The sequence below is a fragment of the Phyllostomus discolor genome, chromosome 4, assembly GCF_004126475.2.
Source record: "Phyllostomus discolor isolate MPI-MPIP mPhyDis1 chromosome 4, mPhyDis1.pri.v3, whole genome shotgun sequence".
In the NCBI taxonomy this organism is placed as follows: domain Eukaryota; kingdom Metazoa; phylum Chordata; class Mammalia; order Chiroptera; family Phyllostomidae; genus Phyllostomus; species Phyllostomus discolor.
In genome coordinates this window covers 161,063,926-161,083,867 of record NC_040906.2, presented here as the reverse complement: position 1 = coordinate 161,083,867, position 19,942 = coordinate 161,063,926, and the positions used below count along the sequence as shown (strand labels likewise).

The following is a 19,942-nucleotide window of genomic DNA, read 5'->3' as shown; positions in this document are numbered from 1 at the left end:
GTATCCTCCTCAACCTCTCACCACCTCCCACTCCCCACCGTAATCACTACATTGTTGTCCATGGAAAACATATACTCTTCATTAAAAAAAAAAAAAAAAGGAATGAAAGAAAAAAGTAATGACTGGCACCAGTCAAGTAAAGGGCTTAAGAATGGGGATGTTAACATTTAAAATGACCATGAATATTAAAATCAGTACAACTAAGTTTATTTTTTTCCAATATAGTTTTTAAAAAAGTATAAACATAAAAACTGAATTTTCAGAAAGTATATTTTTAAGTATATTATCCAAAGATTATTATCTGAATTTCAAAGCCTGGTATGGTTTTGGGAGATGGAGGCTCTGCTTAACTCCAGAGGACTCTGCTAACCAGTAAGGTATAATACTATATTTTTAAGTAAAAAAAAGTATCTTCAAAGCACTTTTGGAAGAAAAATTTAGTCTTATGTGAATTTATCATTAAATAATTAAAAAATAAATAAATGGGGCACAAATAATAAAAAGCTAGAAACTAGGCAACCAAAAATACAAGAGAAGCAGGAAGATAATAATAAGGAAATAGGAAAAAATAAGTAAAAAATAAGAAAATGGCAAATTATAAGTATGTTTTTTAGTAAAAGCAACAATAATGCAATACAATTTCTTAGCTAACCAGATCTTTAAAATAAGAAACAAAATTTATTTATTTTTTAAAGATTTATTTATTTATTTATTTATTTATAGAGAGGGTAAAGGAGAGAGAGAAAATGGAGAGAACCACTTATGTGAGAGAGACATCAATCAGCTGCCTCTCAAAGGCCCCCAATCAGGAACCTGGCCCGTAACCCAGGCATGTGTCATGACCCAAACCAAACCAGCGACCTTTTGGTTTGCAAGCCAATGCTCAACCCACTGAGCCACACTAGCCAAAGCGAGAAGAAATTTAAAAGCACAAATTTTGCATTGAAAAGGGACTTAATAGACAGAGGTTATAACTTTCATATGATGAATTTATGTGAAAATCTGTGTTAATACGCTAGGATACCTAGATATGTGTCAATGCACATTATAAAATGGACTCAAACAGAAGTAATACAAATGAATAGGTCAATAACCATAAAATAAATTATAATAGTTATTAAATAATTCTTCCAGAAAAATTCTAAATACTGCAGATTTTTAATTTTTAACCTAATATAAAACAAATAATCTCATGATACAAAGACTGCTTTAGGGAATAATAAATGCTGTGAAACCAGTTCCCCGCTTTTTAAATATAGTTAGCATAACACTGACATAAAAAACTAACAAAATGGGTAAATACTGTAACTACAGAGCAGTCACTGTCAAATATACCTAAAAACAATACAGCAAACAAAACACAGTAGTGCACTGAACAATTTTCAACCATAACCAATATTAGCTTATCTCTGAAATGCAGGTACTTTTACTATTCAGAAGTTGAATAATAAATTCATCAGAACAGTAAGTACAATTAGAAAATTAATAATAATCTCTATGCATAACTGATGTATTCAATAATATTTAGTGCCCTTTCTTGAAATATATAATAGCTGGAAAACTAGAAAAAAGTCTTTTGTGAATAAATTTATTTTTATAGTTAATAATGAGAAAATATTAAAAAATAGGCTCAGAGAATGAATCTCTCACCAAATGCAAATAAAAATAAGACAGCAATTAAAATTAGTAAAGGAAGAGATAAAATTATAGCCACATATAAGGTGCATGATTAAATATTTAAACAACCAAAGACAATTCATTACAAACCTTTTAAATAGAGAAATAATTTCATGATGTAACTTAAGCTAAGGAAGCATTCAAAAACAAAGTATTTTCATTTTTTATGACATGAAAACATTGTCTGAATTTATAATGAAGGCCACAAATGTTTTGAAGATAATTAGCAATGGTCCCCTAAGCTCTATTTGGTGGACATGCGACTGAGATTATGGTATATAGTCTCCTTTTAACTTTATAATATTAGTTTTCATTGTTTTTTGTGTTTTTCCCCTGAATCTTCAGTGTACATTTTATTAGAAAGTTAGAGAGGGAATATTTTATAATCTTAATGAGGTTAATCCCTATTATGGGCATCTAGTAAGTACTTTGATTTTAGATTTTCAGACAGTTCTAATTATTTGAACTTTAAAGCCAAGACCAGAGTTAATAAAATGGAACACTACTACTGAAACAGTAGGTTAAGGATAAGAAACAGAATGCAAGTTTAAACAGAAAATGAGGCTCTTGATAAAGGAAAATATTATATTTTCTTCCTTCAGACTTTGTTTTCCTTTAGATCTGACTAGGCAATATCATAACTGGCTTCTCCACAGTAACGGTCCCTCCCTTTTCTCCTGCCTGACAGTTGGCATGGGGGCGCCAGGCCCTCTGCCAACTGAGGAGTTTAGCCATGGTCAAAGCTTTCAGACAGAATGAAGAACTAGCATCTCCTGTCCTCACTTTAAACAATGTGCATTTTTTTTCTTCTGAAAATGGTTGGTTGTTCTCATGTTTAGCCCAAATTGCTTCAGATATGAATCTTATTGTTGATTATTTAAAATATTTCATGGAAACATTTATTATGATGGTAAGAAATAATAGAGACTTGTAGAGCTTTATTTATCATTAGAGAGCTTTTGGTTAATGTGTACAAAAATGTGAATTGTTATTATTAAAAGATAATTTAAAAAAGAATTTTGGAGCCCTGGCTGGCGTAGCTCAGTGGATTGAGCGCGGGCTGGGAACCAAAGTGTCCCAGGTTCGATTCCCAGCCAGGGTACATTCCTCGGTTGCAGGCCATAGCCCCCAGCAACTGCACATTGATGTTTCTCTCTCTCTCTCTCTCTCTCTCTCTCTCTCTCTCTCTCTCTCTCTCTATCTCTCTATCTCCCTCCCTTCCCTCCCTAAAAATAAATAAAAATAAAATCTTAAAAAAAAAAAGAATTTTGTATTTATCAATATTGTGAAGAATATATAGTTAAGTACTAATTTAGTTGATTGTGTTTGTAAATTATTTCAAAAATTTCAGAAGTAAATATTGTTACGTTATACATATGTGATTCATTGATAAGGTGTTTGTAATAATTTAAATGGTATTTTTGAAAACCTGATGAAATTTAACAAGAATACAGTATTATTAACACTTGTAAATATTATTGACTATTTGGTTTTATATATTCTTATACTATCCAAGGGCTGTAGACAATTTCAAGCTTGTAATTTCACTTCTATTAATAAATGCCACCACTGGTCTAAACTACATTTTAGTCATTCTACAATGGCCTTGTTTTCTTTTTCTTAGCTAAATTATGAAAACTTTTTAAATGTATATAGTACACTTTGATCTTAAAAATGAAAAGGGATTATTTAAAGGAACTAGTGAACAATAATCCTAAATACTAGTATTCTATCACATGTTAATAATTCCTACTACTCTAAATGCTGCTGGACAATACACAGAAACATAACTCAACAGGCAAAAAAAATCTTTCAATTCAATTCATAGTCACATGAAATGACCAACAAGAGCAATCAGCATAGATAAGCAGAAATAAGAATCACATAGCTGATTGATATTACTCCATCTACAGCATCTGTCACTGTGCTTTTACTGCCATAGAGCAAGAAAGGTCTTGCCATTATTTTCTGAGTTCTGGTCTTTCGGCTTTCTTCTATTTACCAGCTCTTAAACTCTGAATTCTGCCATGCCGAATTAGCATTCATGTCAGAAGCCTATGGTGCACTCCAGGTTATCACAATTGGGAGTGAGAATCCCAGGAAGAAAGACTGAAAAAACCTAGCAGCTACCATCGGAACAACTTAATGTCTTCAGGAAAAGGCAATACTAAGGATGACTGGTTTGTTAGAAACAACAATTAATGAGAGAAGCTCCACATGGGCTCATACATTGTTCTCTTGCCTGAAAAACAAACCAACCTCATTTTGACATCTCAAGACATTATTAAAAAGACACTTTCACTTAAAGTTTCTGGATAGAAAATGAGTAACTATTGTAAGCTGTGCCTTGCCTTTTAAACAACAACAACAAAATACTATAACAGGCCTGGACAGCAGTGTTTTATCTTAACTTTTTAATAAGCCATATTTATTATTTACCATTTATTTTAAAAAATTCAGGTGCATTTAGAAACAATCTATAATGTTTCTTCCTTTTTCCCCTTTATTTTACGTTTCAAGCCCATGAAACGAAGGAACTCCTTTTAATGACTGATTCACACACATACACACAAACCCTTCCCTATATACTTTAGACACAACTGCCACATTCTTAGTTGTTGCAAACTGTGTTTAACCTCTTTCAGAAGAGTAACTTTATAGAATTTACAAGATATTTTTAAAAATCTAAGTCTTTATTGCCCATAATTATCATTCCAAGAAGAGATTTGGTTTTTACTTTGTATTTATAGAAAATCTGCTGGGATTTGAGAAACTGAGAAAATCTTCTTTCTCCCTGAAATGTAATATTTTGTCACCTGAAATTGCAGGGAATCTTATATAATATGTAAAAATTAACTCTCAAAAACAAAGGCTAGAGCTTTGCCAGTTGTTCTGTTCACCACATTTTAGGAAAGGTCTGATGTCAGAACAATAAGGGTTTAAAGGAAGATTTGGCTCACTGATTATTATTCATTTTTGTGTGGTAAAAATTCATAGTTTATTAAAAACTGGTATACTATTAAATGTCCCCATTGACTGAATTATCAGCTCAGACTGGAGATCTTGATTGTTACTCTCTTGCTGCTGGTATTTGTATTTTAGCCATCAAATATTTCATTAGCTTAATTCACAAGTGAAAGAGGAAAGGGGAAAAAATGATGCTCAAATCAATCAAATGTGTCATTTCACTGTCTTCCAGTAAAAGGTTTGATGGAAAGAAGACTGCACCTATTAGCTAATCTCCAAACTGCATTTCACTGCTGAATCTAATTTATTATCCCCTTACATGAATAATCAAGATTTGACCGTATGAAAGTGACTGGCAACATCTCCATTCAATATAACTAACAGAGCCCGTTATCTCCCTTCCCAACATCCCTATCATGTTCTGTGGTGACGTGAACACTCTTGCCTCTTATGCTTTTACTCCGAAAGTCATCATTCACATTTCTTAATTGTGTTTGCCCCACATCTAATTCATCTCCAAGAAATCTCATACCTGATTTTTCAAGGTTGCCGTCTCTTTCCTCTTTCCAATAGGTACAATGTACTTCAAATCAGACTCCATAAATTTCCCATTCAGTTAGAGCCCATGAATAAATCTTACCTCACTTATTCATCATGTTCCTTGACACTTTTTAAAGCTCCCTTAGAATAATCCTTTCTTTTTTCTTTTTGGAATCTGAATTGAGAATATGAGGTAAAAGAGATTGAGGTGTCCAAGAAAACAAGCCTCTGGCTTCAATGAATAGAAAATTACTAGAACCATAACCAGAGTGTGAAAATATAGGAAATAGCTTCAAATATCTTTGAAACAGATGCGGTAAGGCTTGAATTGAAGATTGAATGTGCTACTGGACAGACAGGCAGATAATTGTCTATAATAAATTGCAAATTTACATATGAATCTCAGATTAAGATCATAGCTGAAATTTGGATTGTATAATTTTATGTGGCACTATTCTGATAACATCTTTAAAAATGAGACAGATTAACAAAATTATTTAATTTCTATGTAGTTCACTGTGATTAAGCTGAGCCAAAATTTAACATTTCTCTATTCATCCATCTATCCCAAACTTAATATATTGCTCATGACAATTTATCAAAATTATAGTATTGACAATAATATTGGCAATAAAAAAGAATACAGTAACAAAATGGAAACAATGTTTATTAAAGTTCCATGTTGTAATTAGACTTAATAATGAAGGATGAAGGAAACAGGTGGGTGAGTTTGTGTGCATGTAATTATGTGATGAAAAATAAGGTTCTTGGCACTTACAAAGCCTTTAAAGATTGAGACCCTAGGATTTTAAAAATTGTGCCTAATTTCATAGTAAAACACACAACTTTTTTTTCTCAGTGATGTTACCACCAATAGTTTTATGTTTACCTAGCCAATCTGGATGTCTAAGAAAACATGAGAAGTCATTAGAAAGAAATACATTGAGCAATTAGAGCAAGAACGAAAGGGACAAATGTAGTACCAGCATAATCCCAGAAAGGGGAGAAAAATATGGTGAGAAAAGGCCTGGTGGCCTTTGAACAAGCTTCTTGAGAGAATGGGGTATGATGATAGTGATTTTGAGTGGGATGCTCTCATCTCACGTATTAATATTTAAGTAGTACTTATACATACAAGTACTTAGAAATGTTGTAGGGGTTGCTAAGAAAAAATACTTTTTTCTTTGTGAAGCTGCAGTGTCCAGGATTCCAAGCCCAAATGCTAACAGCTCTCTAAGAACTCTGTGCTTCTCAGCCCTTTTGTGACAATAGAAAGAGAAGAATCAGAGGGAAAACTTATTGCAAAGGCTGATTTGAAGCCCTATAAATCTGCTTTTGTTGATATTGTGGAAGAGGCTGCTGAACCATTTAGGAGATGATTCTGTCACTTCTGACTTTTGTCCTGTGATTCTCTCCATTGTCCTTGCGAGTTTGCTCTCAGTTAAGCCTCCTGTAGCTGTGAGCTACTGACAATAAAGCTTTGTAAGCCCACGCAAGTAAACTTACTACTGAAATGCATAGCCTGCCAGGCAGCACTAGGAAAATACAAAATAAGACTAAGTTGCCGATGTTAGCACATTTGTTAAATTCATTGCGTAACTGAGGAGTGAAAATCTCTTACAGAGTAAGTGATTTTTCTGAAAAAAAAAAGTAAACAAATTTATAGTAATTTGCACACTAAAGTGCTACTAGTTGTCAATGGAAAGAATATGTACAGTGACATTTAGGTGAATGTAATCTTCGGATAGACAAAAAACAATTATTACAACAGAAGCAGCAAAGTGAGAAGCACTCAACATAGTTAGACAAGTCTGAAAAATCTATGGAAAACCAAGAACACAGAGGGAAAACAGGCATTCCCTACATGAATTTAAATAGATATTCAGTCAGTCTCAGGCTAGTGGATTCATTGTAAGGACTATAGAATAAGATGATAAACTGAAAATGCAGCACACATCATTCCTCAAAGGCTGTCTATATCTCATTCAGAATTAGTATTTTTGTTACAATTTTGGCAATTTGGACTGAAAAATCCCTGTACAATACATGAAATCATCATAAGTGAAAACATGATTCTAAGATTGTATCTTTAGTTATGTTAAAAGCAATAAACACAAGAAGTGAGGGATTTTTAACAATAATTGAACTTGCAATATAAGGGATATTAAAGGGCACAAGTCAACCTGAGGTTTAGGTCTATACTTGCGGGTGAAGTTACAAATATTTCCAAAGTGTATGATATCATAAATCTTAATTTAAAACTAAAAAATATAAGCATTTAAAATTGTTTAGGCCATTCTAAAATGAAATAATTCCATGTTATAACTCTACACCACCCAGATACTACATTGGGTATAGGTTGTTGTTAAAGGGGATGAGATGAGCCTCGATACTATTTGGACTGCCCATAAAAATTTGAGATTAGCCCTGGTTGGTGTGGCTCAGTGGATTGAGCACTGGCCTTCGAGCCAAAGGGTTGCCAGTTTGATTCCCAGTCAGGGCACATGCTTGGGTTGTGAGCCAGATCCCCAGTAGGGGGTGCACAAGAGGGAACCACACATTGATGTTTGTCTCCCTCTCTTCCCCCTTTTCCCGCTCTCTAAAGATAAATAAATAAAGTCTTTTTTAAAAATCTGAGATTACGGTTTGAAGAGGCTGAAAGAAAAATCAGTGTAAAATTGGGAGAGGAGAGAAATAAGAGGCTCAAGACATTCACACAAGAGTAGCCTAAACCTTGCCTTTAAAGATGGGTATGTTTAGATGTTTGAGAACACACCCATAACATCGTTACAGTGCTTTAGTATGTGTGAGATTTATGAATGACAAACATTGCTTTAGGTGGATAATTCCCAATCAAGATGATACTTAGGTCATAAATTATAGTTGTTTGGTTTTTCCATGGTGGGCCGCATGGTGGAACTTTCATCTTAGAGTATGGGTGTTCAAGTTGGCTATACAGATTGGTTGAAACTCACTACTCTATTTTCCAGCTGTGTGACCATACATACTTTACCCAGGCATTCTGGACATCAGTTTTCTCACCTGTAAAACAGTATTAATAATGGTACCTACCTCAAGAAGTTATTTTGATAATTAAATGAGTAAAGCCATGAATAGTGTTTTGAACAATGTCTAGCAGATAGTAAGCATGCAAAAAAATGTCTGTTCTTTTTTGCTGTTATTGTTATAGTCCATATTCACAAAATTAAATTTGATGAAGCAGAGAAGCAGGTCAAAGCACTGGTCTCAGTCATGGTATTCTTTTGATTTTGAAAATTTTCCAAGATATTTCCTACTTTAGAGACCTTGCATATGCTGTGCTTTCTGCCAAGAATACTCTTTTCCTCTTTCTTTATCTTGCTAATTCCTTCTCAATCTTCAAGTCGTAGCTGTCTATTCTTCCACAGTAAGGACTAAATGGATTTTTCCTTTCCCTCATGACCCCAGTAAAACTTAGGATCATCTTGTAAAAGGCATCTCTCCATTTTTCTTTCTATTTTATCCTAATCACAGGGGTGTGTGTGCAGGTGTAATTCTTTCTACAATCCTTATCATTTTCTAAGCTCCATCAGAAAAGAGACCATGTCTATTTCATTAATCAATCAAATATGGCTTTTAGCACAAAGCCTAGTTTATCATGATCATTCAATATATATTGTTAAATAAAATAATGAATAAATATGAATAAAAATAAATACATGCGTAAATTCATGAGAAATTAAGCTGATTATTATTGGCACACTAATAATGCTACATTCTATAATACTTTACTTTTTAAAAGACATTTAAAAAATGTTGAACAAAAAGCATAACTAAAGTTTTCTTTGTAGACATGCCATTATTTATAATACAGCCAGAATCTCCCCTGAGATTTTCCGAGAGAGAAAAGAACAAAATAACCATAACACAAATCAAATGATCATAACCTCATTATAATATCAACTAAATACCAATAAGTTACATTAAGCATAACACGTACATAAATAAGGTAAATAATCTCTACAAATCTCTTCTGGAGTGAGGTTACTTTGTGATCAGAGTATTCAGAAAAAAATTAACTAAGTGATATAAAAACAAATAAAGTACCTTTTCTTTTATATCTTGGTTATATAGAGTAATGAGCTGAGTAGTTCTCAATCATTGTATAGGTTAGAATAACTCATGGAACTTAACTTAAAAAATATAAAGATGTCCAAGGTCCAAAGCCCAGAAATATTGTTTCAAAAAGCTTTGAGTAAGTTTTGGAGAAACTTTTTAAAAGTTTCATGCATGGCTCTGATATGAAGCTAATATTAAATAGCACTTGTTTATTTTAGATACAAAATCATTATTGAGAAAAAGTCTGGATAGCTCTTATAAAACAATCCTGAGTAATTAAGCAAGATTGAGAAATTATATGTACTCTTAATCACCTGCTTTGTTTGGACAAGAAGTTTTCAATAACCTAAGCACTTGAAAAATATTTAAATACAGGAAGTTTCTCAGATCCTCTAATTTTCCATTTAATTAAATACGATTTATTTAATTTAATTTACCAAATATTTATTGAGTGCTGACTGTGCCCAAGGCACTTTCCTGTGACATTGTTAACTCTTTTTTAACAAGTGTAAAATTTTATCATTGACCTTGTACAGATTCATGTCAAATAGAGAAAGATATTTTCTAAAATTAAAAAAGTACACGGTAAATGTCATGAGACAGTATATGATACATAAAGTGTATGTATCACACACCTACCCCTCACACACATACACACAGGTTAATGGAGAGATCGGACAGTTCCACAGAGTAGTTGTCATTTGAGATTGGTCTGGAAAGAGATATAGGATTTTCATGGGGAAACACAAAGAAGTGAGCAAATATTCGGAGACATAAAATAAATGATGCATATGATTGTTTGGCTACTCATTGTTGAAGAGAACAGAGAAAGCAGTGTGGGGTTGACGGCTAAACACCACAGCTGTTCCCTGGAAAGAACTGTTTACAAGCATTGTAGAAGCATATACAGTGTAAAAACAAGAGACATAGCCATACCCTCTTTCTATAAGGAATATTCAGTAATGTCCAGAAAAAAATATTGAAGACATGAACTAATTTAAAATCTCATAATATTAATTCTAAAAAATATAAAGTACTGATACATACTACAGTATCTTAGACATAGAAACATACTGCAGATGAAGGGAGGAGAACTAACCCAGTCATAGTGGTAGGCCAACTGGTACACCAGTTCAGTTAAAACAGGATCCTGGAAGGGAGTAATGGGGAATGAGGACAGGAAGGTGGAAGAAGACAAGACTGTCTAAGGCCTTGAACATCAGAGTGAAAGTGTTGGGGACTTTTTAAAGTTTAGTATGAATACGCTAAAGATTTACAAATATTAAGCAGGAAAATGACAGAGTTAGACTCTAAGCTGGAGAGTGGGGTGCACTGCAACAGGGGAAAGCTGTCAGCAGATGGGACAGCTACATGGTCACTGCAGTAGTTTCAGCAGGGGGTAATGAGACCCAAGGCATACTGGCAGGAAAAGGATGTACTATCATCATCCTATAAGGACACTACAACTGAAGAATAGGGCTGATGGACTGGTGGGTCTGAGAGCTACCTTTATAAAGAGAGGGAATTAAAAAAAAATAGGTGAAAAAGAACCTAGGACATTTGGATATGATATATAAGGAGAAAGTTCACTAAGGTTCTTAGCAAGAAATTGATTTCAAGAAACCTCATTAACTTCTATCACTGCCATTTCATGATTAGCAGCTTTGCTTCATCAAGAGTATTTAACCCAAACTATTTTATTTAGACATGCCTAGGGATCTGACATCCCTTGTTGTTACTAAAAGGATAAGATTATAAGTTCCTCCTAGCTTGATTACGCACCATAATTCAAATTCAGAAATTATATAAATGCCAAAAGTATGTGGCCATTTGTTCTGGATATTAACTCACATTCTTATTATCTGGAGAGACATAATAACTAGCACTGATAAGCTTATTCTGTAGGTAAAATTACCAATTAAGTAATATAAGAGGTCCTTACTTATCCTAAAATTAAAATTCCCATTTGTAAATGGCATACTAGACATAAGTAAACAATATTATATAATCTAATAAAGTTTTATCATTACAAGAGAGGAAAAATATTTAGGTTATCAATACTAATTTAATTCTGTTGGTGGTAAAAATATTGCTAGCTTAAAAAACACTTGTCATTTGATTTCATTAGGGCAGTTGGCAAAGTAAAAGTGATTCTTCATGACAAAAATGATTAAATTGAAAACAAAGTTAAAATTATTATAGAAAAATCCTAAAAAATAAATGCCATGCCCTCTGGAAGGCATTTGCAGGAAATGAAATCAGAAGCAAAGTTTTCGTGCAGTTTCTCACACAACTATATTTATACAACTGCATGTCCATGTATTTTTACATCTTAGCATTGATGATTCTTCAACAGTAACTAATTTCAAAGAAATGTAAAGATTTCCAGTAATATAAGAAGCTATATTATTAATCAGACTAAACAGCCCGAATATTAACATAATGTACATCATTGAAGAATAACAAAAAACTGTGACTAAATTAACATTGGCTCATTTGTTATATAGTAATTACTAAATAACTGTAAAATACATTACATTCTATTCATTACTGTTCCAGTTATAATGTTGTTTTTATCTGCTTCTATGTTTATCTACATTTTATCTAAAAAGAATGGAAAAACCTTAAGTACTTACCAAAATGGTGGTGACAATCAAAGAACGATTAGATAAAGAATCTGTGATGTTAGCTGGCTTTCCTTTTTGACTTTCTGTCATGTTCAGGCCACTGGCTGGATCCCAAGTTCCAATCTGTAAAATAGCATATTGTCTTTGTAAATTGTCCATCAGGCACCTGGGGAAGAGCACTGCCAGAGAAAAGGTAAGACTGCTAACACTTATTATTCACCCTTGCTGCATTATCCGTTGCCGTTAGAAGCAAGGCTGCTGTTTTAAGCGTGATTCACTGCCCTGCGAAGTGTGTCCAGTGAACTGTGACATTAAAGAACAAAATGATCCAGTGCACTTCTACAGTCAGCATGGGAGCTTAATTTTCATTCAAACCTTCATTCACCAAGATAAACCACATTTGATGATACCTTGGTAGCTGGCTAGAAACTCATTAATAGTGCATATCTTTTTATTGTAATGGATCTATTTCATCCTCTCACTATAAAGATAATGTGCTATATTACATGAACAAAGCTTAAAGACAGGGCAAAACCTGGGAATCCAGGGTAAATTAATCAGTAAAAGCAAGTTTAAGAGAGGCATTAATTGGTATTCAGCATAAGCCCCAGTAGGGCAAAATCATACCTAGAATTAACATTCGAGCTTTGAAAAATATACCTTTGCTGCTTTAAAATATTCAGAGAAAAGGAGATTACATTACAATCTCATCTGTTTAACTTATTCCAATAATTCCACCTTTATCCCATGCAATATATATTTAATTTAACTAATACACTGTGATAGATTAGGGCCTAAACTCTCAGGGTCAAACACTGTATACCCACTGAACACAGCCTATGGAATGACACAGACATGCATCTGGGGGACACAAGATGCCACTGAGTGTGTAGATTGGATGGATGGTTTGCATGAACTTCACCATTGCACCATCACATAACAATGGCCATTGCTAAAGAAAAAAAAAAGGAGATGACCAAAGATGAAAAGTCAGAAGTTGCAGTAGTTCTTTTTCCCACTCTTTTCAACCTGAAGTCATCATAAGTAACTACATATATAGCAGGTAATATTTACCCTAAATATACTAACAATGGTCTCATCAGCATAACCTTTTCCAAATTAAATACTATTTTCTTTATATTTCATTATATTTTCTTTTTTAAATCTTATTTTCATTTGGTCAGCTTTCCTATAATCTTTTAAGATGTTTAATTAGAAAATCACAAAAGTGGAATAATAATAATAATAGGTATGTCATTCTAATACTTGTGTATAAGTGCAAACCCTAGAATATTTTTTCAAGAATGCATTCAACTATACTAAGGACTCAATATAAATGTTTTTAGTGATGTCTAAAACAATCTCTTGCCATACAGTCTCATTCCAGTTACTTTTCTTCTTATCATTGAAAACTATGCATTTCTACATTTGGATCCAGAAAGAAAAAAGTCAAAAAATACACAGAGAAAAAAATATTAATTCGGTATTCTTTCCAAAGTAAATTACCTACAGGCTAATTAACTGTTTACCTTAGGCTATAACTACCAGAACATCATAGACACATTGAGGGTCGATAATGGAAGGCATTCAAGGGCCAGACCTGGTAACATCAGTGTTGAAGTAGAAAGCCATAAGCCAAGAGAATTTCCAAGCAAGAGTATGCAGTTTTTAAACCTCACAGAATCACAAGACAGAATAGTAAATAGGGGCCACATTCAGACCCTGTTCTGCTCACAGAGCTATGTGCCTTTGTGTTGCATGTTCCCAGAGCAGGTGCTTTTTCAAGTTCCCAGCAAGGCATCTTCAGAGCTAGGAGAGGGCCTGCTGTGGACTTGGGTGAGGAAGGACAGCAGGGATGTAAAAGCTGGCATGCCTGCTGACCTGCTTAAAGTGCTTCAAATTCAAACTCATCAAAAACACTGTGTTGGTTAAACAAGACATCTGTAGATCATATTTTGCAGTGCATATGATGCACTTGCTTCCTTGGGTTTTTTCTCCCCACCATGACTAAATAGACAGATTTTTCACATACACATTTCTATCAGTCAAAACACTGGCAAATATCATTTGTCCTCTGTTGCCTGCCTAAAAACACTATCAAGCTTAATCAATAGATTTTCAATTTTCTTACCAAATCACTAATACAAAATATTGTCCATTTAACTTACTATTGTCCTCCATGATTATTTTTATATAAAAAATTCAGCTAAATGTCTACCCATGTAAACATATTTAGTTTTATTCTTTGTTAGTTGCCTTTCTAGTACTATTTGGATGGAAGAATTCTGGCTTATAATATGTGAATTTGCAATTTCTTATAATCACAAACATTGGGTATTCTCTCTTGTAGAACTCAGGTTTCCAAGTAGAATGTTAGGAAGTTTCAAAAATTTCAGTGGCATGAAAATTTAAATCAAATAAAATTTTGTATGATTGTTAGATTTTTACTCCTAAAACTGTGTGATTCAAAATGTCCTATTGATTAAGGAAGCTGTCACCAGTGGGTTTTTGCTTTGTCTTGTTTTAGTCACAAGAACCATCGACTAAGTCAAAATATTCTTATTCTTTTCATCTATTTTCACAAACACATTTTTTCACTGTGATTTAATAAAGTATCTTCAGTACTTTTTCAGTTTTAAAATGGAATAAAATATCTAAATGCTCTTGAACTCAGAGATGTTTTAAGTGGAGTGAATATATATCTTGGTTTACTTGAATATTTCAAGTTTAAAATTGTTTTCCTAGTATAACTACTAACACACAATTGTACAATTGAAAAAAATCATAGTTTGGATAACAAATTGTAATATAATGTATCCCTGTTATATAAGGACAAACTAGATAATATAAAATTGCTTCAAAAACCATAAAGAATATCCATGTTTTAACCTTATTTTATGTCCTGATTGATTCTTAAAATAAATTTGCTCTTCTTCATAAAAAAGTATGTTTATTGTGAAATTACAAAATATACAAGATATATAAAAGAGAACATTGGTTTAAACTTGGAACCTATGCACATACCCAAGTCAATCATTGTTGAAGCTTTAATTAATGCAGGTACGCTCCTAGCATAATTTGCATCACAGCCTTGTAGTTAATGGCCCAGACTCTGGAGAGGGGATCAGACTGCCTCGATCCCATTACCATCAGTTTACTTAGGCATATTACTTCTCTGTGCCTCAATTTCCTCATCTATAAATGAGAAAAATAGCACTATCTACCCCATAGAGGTATTATAATGATTAAATTTAAAAAAATCAATACAATGTATTTATAAGTAAGCTATAATTATTACATCAATTAAATATATCCTTCTAGTGCACTATTATGAGCATTTTCATCCGGCATTAAAATTAATGAAATCATCATTTTAATGATTATATAAAATGAACATCATATAAATGTAATATGCTTTTACCTGCAGATTTGAAAATAATTTTGCTGCATTTCTATATAAAGTAAATTTGCCTAAAGAAAGACATATTGTCTGTTGGCCTTCTTTCAGAGCTCTGTTAAGTCTTATACATGTTTGCTAATATTTAATATTGCTAAAAAGACTAAGAACAGCCTAACATTTGTTCTCTTATTGGTACATACTTTCTTGAAAACTTCTAGCATTCTCTATACAAAAGTATTGATGGAGATTCTTCTTTTATTATATTTGCCATAAATATAATTCATTTCTCAATTTTCTGAAGGTGGATTTTATTACAGTTACAATTCTCCTGAATTATTCGTGTTGTCATGTCTTCAATAAATCTCATAATCTTTATACGGAATATTTTTTCCCATCTCATTACCCTTCTGCATGTGTCTTGATGGCCATTTCAAAATTTGGGAAAAGCAGTCCCTTCTTCTGTGTAGGAATGGACAGAACAATTTGTGTGTGCCCCCAACACAAAAGTATATCATATTACACTTTAATTGTAATCCTTTTCTTACCTCTGCCTAGAGGTAAGTTAAGTTAAGAAAAGTTAAGTTAAAACTTAAATCCCATGAAAGTAGAGACTGGCTTCCTCCTCCTCTTATCCCAAGGCCTTTGAGTACAGGACATACTAAGGGCTTTATATGTGAAGTACTGAAATACTGTTGAACAAACAAATAAATGTATTTTCAACTCAGAAACACCACCCATATTTTGCTTTGAATTGCAGTTATATTTTATTTTTCTTATTCTCCTGTGTTAGACTACAAATGCCTTGAAGGTAATAAATATCCATTGCATATTAATTGAATGAATGAATGACTGGAGTGAGTAAATTACTGAATAATGAAAACTTTCAGATTTTTTTTGGTTATTAACTTCCCAAACCTATTTATTCACTTATCCTTTCCTTTGGAAAATATTGAATATATACGTATACTATGTGTCTATTCATTTATATTTTTGTTTTCTTTTCCATGTAATGTTTTTCATGTTTTGTTCAAGCTCTATCTCAATATCATATTTAACTTTTCAGAGCACTACACCACATATCTTTGCTGTTTATTTTCACTTTGCCTAAGGTATAGTTTATATATGTTAAAATAAATATTTCATAGGACATATACATATTTTATGGCTTTTTAAAATATTTCTCAGGACAGTTTAAATTACTCAGATAATTTGGGTTGGTAACTATGTTTTCTCTTTTTTATTTTTGTATAGAAAAACATTTGTTTTCAGAACAATTTTAAAATTAAGTATTTAATTAGTTGGTAATTTATTTATATTTGTTTTTGACAGATTTCTCAGTATAAACTTTCTTTCTTTTACAACTCGTATTACTTCTTGATGTCCAAAGAATATTTCTCCTTTCCTTCTAAGCTATAAAATTGCTTATCACCTCATCTATAATTAGTACCATATAGTTTCTTTTAAATGTGTATGTGAGAAAAATCAGTGCGATGTGTTTCTTATTTTCTATAAAATTGCAGTAGTACTCTGTTTGATAAGTATACCAAAAACTTTCAAAAGTAGGAACAAAATAAGCATTCCCAGATAGGTTTAAAGTATTCGTTATAATTAAAGTAAAGCTCATTTAAAATTAAGAAATTAGTTCACATAAATTATGTATTAAAAATGTTTGACACAATAGAATCTCTCAATATTATACTTACACTGTGTCCAGGACATTTAATAAAAACATAGCCACAGATGTTGGGGAATGAGAAAAAAAAAAGCAGAGCAGTTTTCCATTATAGGAGAGTGTAAAAAAGAAGAATCTTCTGATTATACATTTTTTGACTTTATGTCAGACAAACATATTTGTCTTGAGGAAAGAGCACAAGTGGTACTTTTCCAAAGAAAGCCTGTGTAGTGATTTTGAGAGACCACACTGTACATTCTGTTTAAAAGAGTCTTAGCACAGTGTGAAGTCTCTATCATAAAGTTCACTTAAGACAAAATTTTCTCAATAATTTGTTGCCTATAACCACATGTCCCACACAGGGTCATTTTTCTTGAAGTATATTTACCATTTTTTAGAAGAAAGTATATCTATGACAGTACTATTTGAGGGTATTAAGAAGTGGAAAGCATAAGAAAGGTATATTAAATGATAATTTATATTTAGAAGGTAAATATTCCTTCCAGTTCACTGAATATACACTGGTGGACTGTATATCTTTCTATTAATTAGTGTGCCCATACTTTACGGATAATTTCCAAACTCAGGTTTCTCAAGCCTCTGTGTATATGAATAGTAGGAAGAGAGTTTGTTCAACACAATAGTAATCTTGATAAGTGTCCCAAGCAAATTAGGGATGTTTTACTCACTTTGCCCTTTCCAATGCTGAAGTTTTTTGTTTTTTTTTTTAAACCATACTTTTTTTTAAAGATTTTATTTATTTATTTATTTATTTTTAGAGAGGGAAGGGAGGGAGATAGAGAGAGAGAGAGAGAGAGAGAGAGAGAGAGAGAGAGAGAGAAACATCAATGTGCGGTTGCTGGGGGTTATGGCCTGCAACCCATGCATGTACCCTGGCCGGGAATCAAACCTGGGACACTTTGGTTCCCAGCCCGCGCTCAATCCATTGAGCTACGCCAGCCAGGGCCCAATGTTGAAGTTTTAAATAAAAAATAAAGACATTACTTGCAATAACATCTTATAATAGTACTGTCTAATAACAATAGTAATGTACATACTTCTGTTGAGCTATTAACAGGAGAGTATTTTAAAAAACTGGTACCCGATCACTCAAAGATAGCATGAAATATTTTATAGCAATGTCTATGTGATGCCTGACATTTCAGAAAAATCAGGGTAAAGAACAATTAATTGAGAACTGAACCACCTTCACACATAAGTGATTTGGCCTGTGAGGATAATGCAAAGAACCCTGCAGCCAATCATTTTCCTAACTATCTATCTATTCACCGGTTTCCACGAGGTCTAGAACTTCACCATTTAGAAACCATTAAGTGTTAATATAAGTCAATAATCATATCCCAAAAAGACATGACTAATCTAAACAAAAAAAATTTTCACCTTTAAGATTTTTATTTTTATGTAGGGAAAAGTCAACCCTAAACATAATTAAAGCATTAAAAGATTGGTGATAATTTTGATGTTTTAAATAAAATTGTAACCAATGAATTAACTGTTCTCAAACATAACAACGTGATATAAGTCAAAGGGTAAAAATATAGTTCAGAGTTTACTTTGATATCAAACCAATGCATTAAAATTATGTTTAGTATATGTACATGTTTAATTCAAATTCAGTAGTTGAAAAAAAAACATCAATAGTTTTTATTCACAGTTGGATAAAAAAACAAAATCATGTACCCTCAAATAAGGTAATACTATTGATTTCTAAACATAAACATCATCGGTAAATAGTTTTTTTAAATATTTTATTATCTGAAGGTTATAAGTGATCAGGCAAAATGATAACTATAAACACACTAACACATAATCAAAATCTGTCAGTACAGTTCTGAGACAAGGAATATAATAATTTCTATCTAATAATTTGGCAAATTAATTGGTTAATATCTCCAAAAACAGACACTAGGCATGGATCCAGTCCAGGATGCATTTCTGCTTTTTGAGAAGCAAACAATTCATTGCTGCCTGGAAGATTACTATTACCCTTAGCAGAGTCTTCCTACAGGGAGGCAAAACAAATCTCAGTTCCTGGGAAAGTTTGGGGGGGTATTGTTGCCATGGAGACGTGTGTGTGTGTGTGTGTGTGTGTGTGTATCAGATGCCATCTTTGAGTGGAAAATAAAAACTGCACATCTAAAAATCTATCAAAGTAATAGTTTTCACCTAACTAGTGTATATTTTCCATATTAAATTAATTTTGAAGTCTGTAAATTCCATTCAGCAAACTTTTTCATAGGGAGTTAGTAAGTAAGTACAGGATTCTACAGCCAAGAGAAAGGTCAATAGCAAGATTTCTAAGAAAATTACCACTTTTTCTTAAAATATACACTCTTTAAAAATTCCTCAAAAGCATTTTGAAACATGTTCTAAACCTGGAACATATATGCCTGAAAACTCAAGCAGGCAGGGTTTTCGTAATTCTCACCCTCTTCCTACATTATCAAAATATTTAAATTTTCAACAAGAAGCATATGGATTGCTGTTATCAATTTCTGTACCGGTGGGTACTAATGCAAAAGTGAATATTCAGGAAGTGAAGATGTTAAAAGTTGTAATGAAGCTTCATTTGAAAATAAATATGACAAATTTAAACTTTTAAGGGTTTGCAAATATGAATTATTTTGCTTTATAATATTTATTTGAATTCTTTGTAGAAATTGATAAACATTCCATCAGGTGAAATGTTTCAAGATTTTATCTAAGGATGTACAGATTAGAAGCTGATGTGATCATGAAGCATGATGAGGCAAATACATCATGCAATTGTTCATCGTCCTTAACACCAGGCCTTTAGCACCACAATTGGCAAAAGAAACGTATCTGTTTCATCCTTACATTTTTAAAAATGAGTATAATATTAACATAAAAACAATTTTAATAAGCATGTATTAGACTCTTTCTTTGTCTAAGAGACAAAGGAATCTATTCTTCAATTTC

At 32.5% G+C, this 19,942-nt stretch overlaps 1 protein-coding gene across 4 annotated transcripts in view; it reads right to left on the bottom strand.

Annotated features, from left to right (window-relative positions):
* Window positions 1–19,942, bottom strand: part of GRIK2 (glutamate ionotropic receptor kainate type subunit 2) — a 591,009-nt gene that overhangs the window by 189,995 nt on the left and 381,072 nt on the right. For all 4 annotated transcript variants that reach the window (XM_028510071.2, XM_028510069.2, XM_036024519.1 and 1 more), the window contains one exon: window positions 11,919–12,032. In XM_028510071.2, coding sequence (XP_028365872.1) covers window positions 11,919–12,032 — 114 coding nt within the window. The remainder of the gene's footprint in view (window positions 1–11,918; window positions 12,033–19,942) is intronic.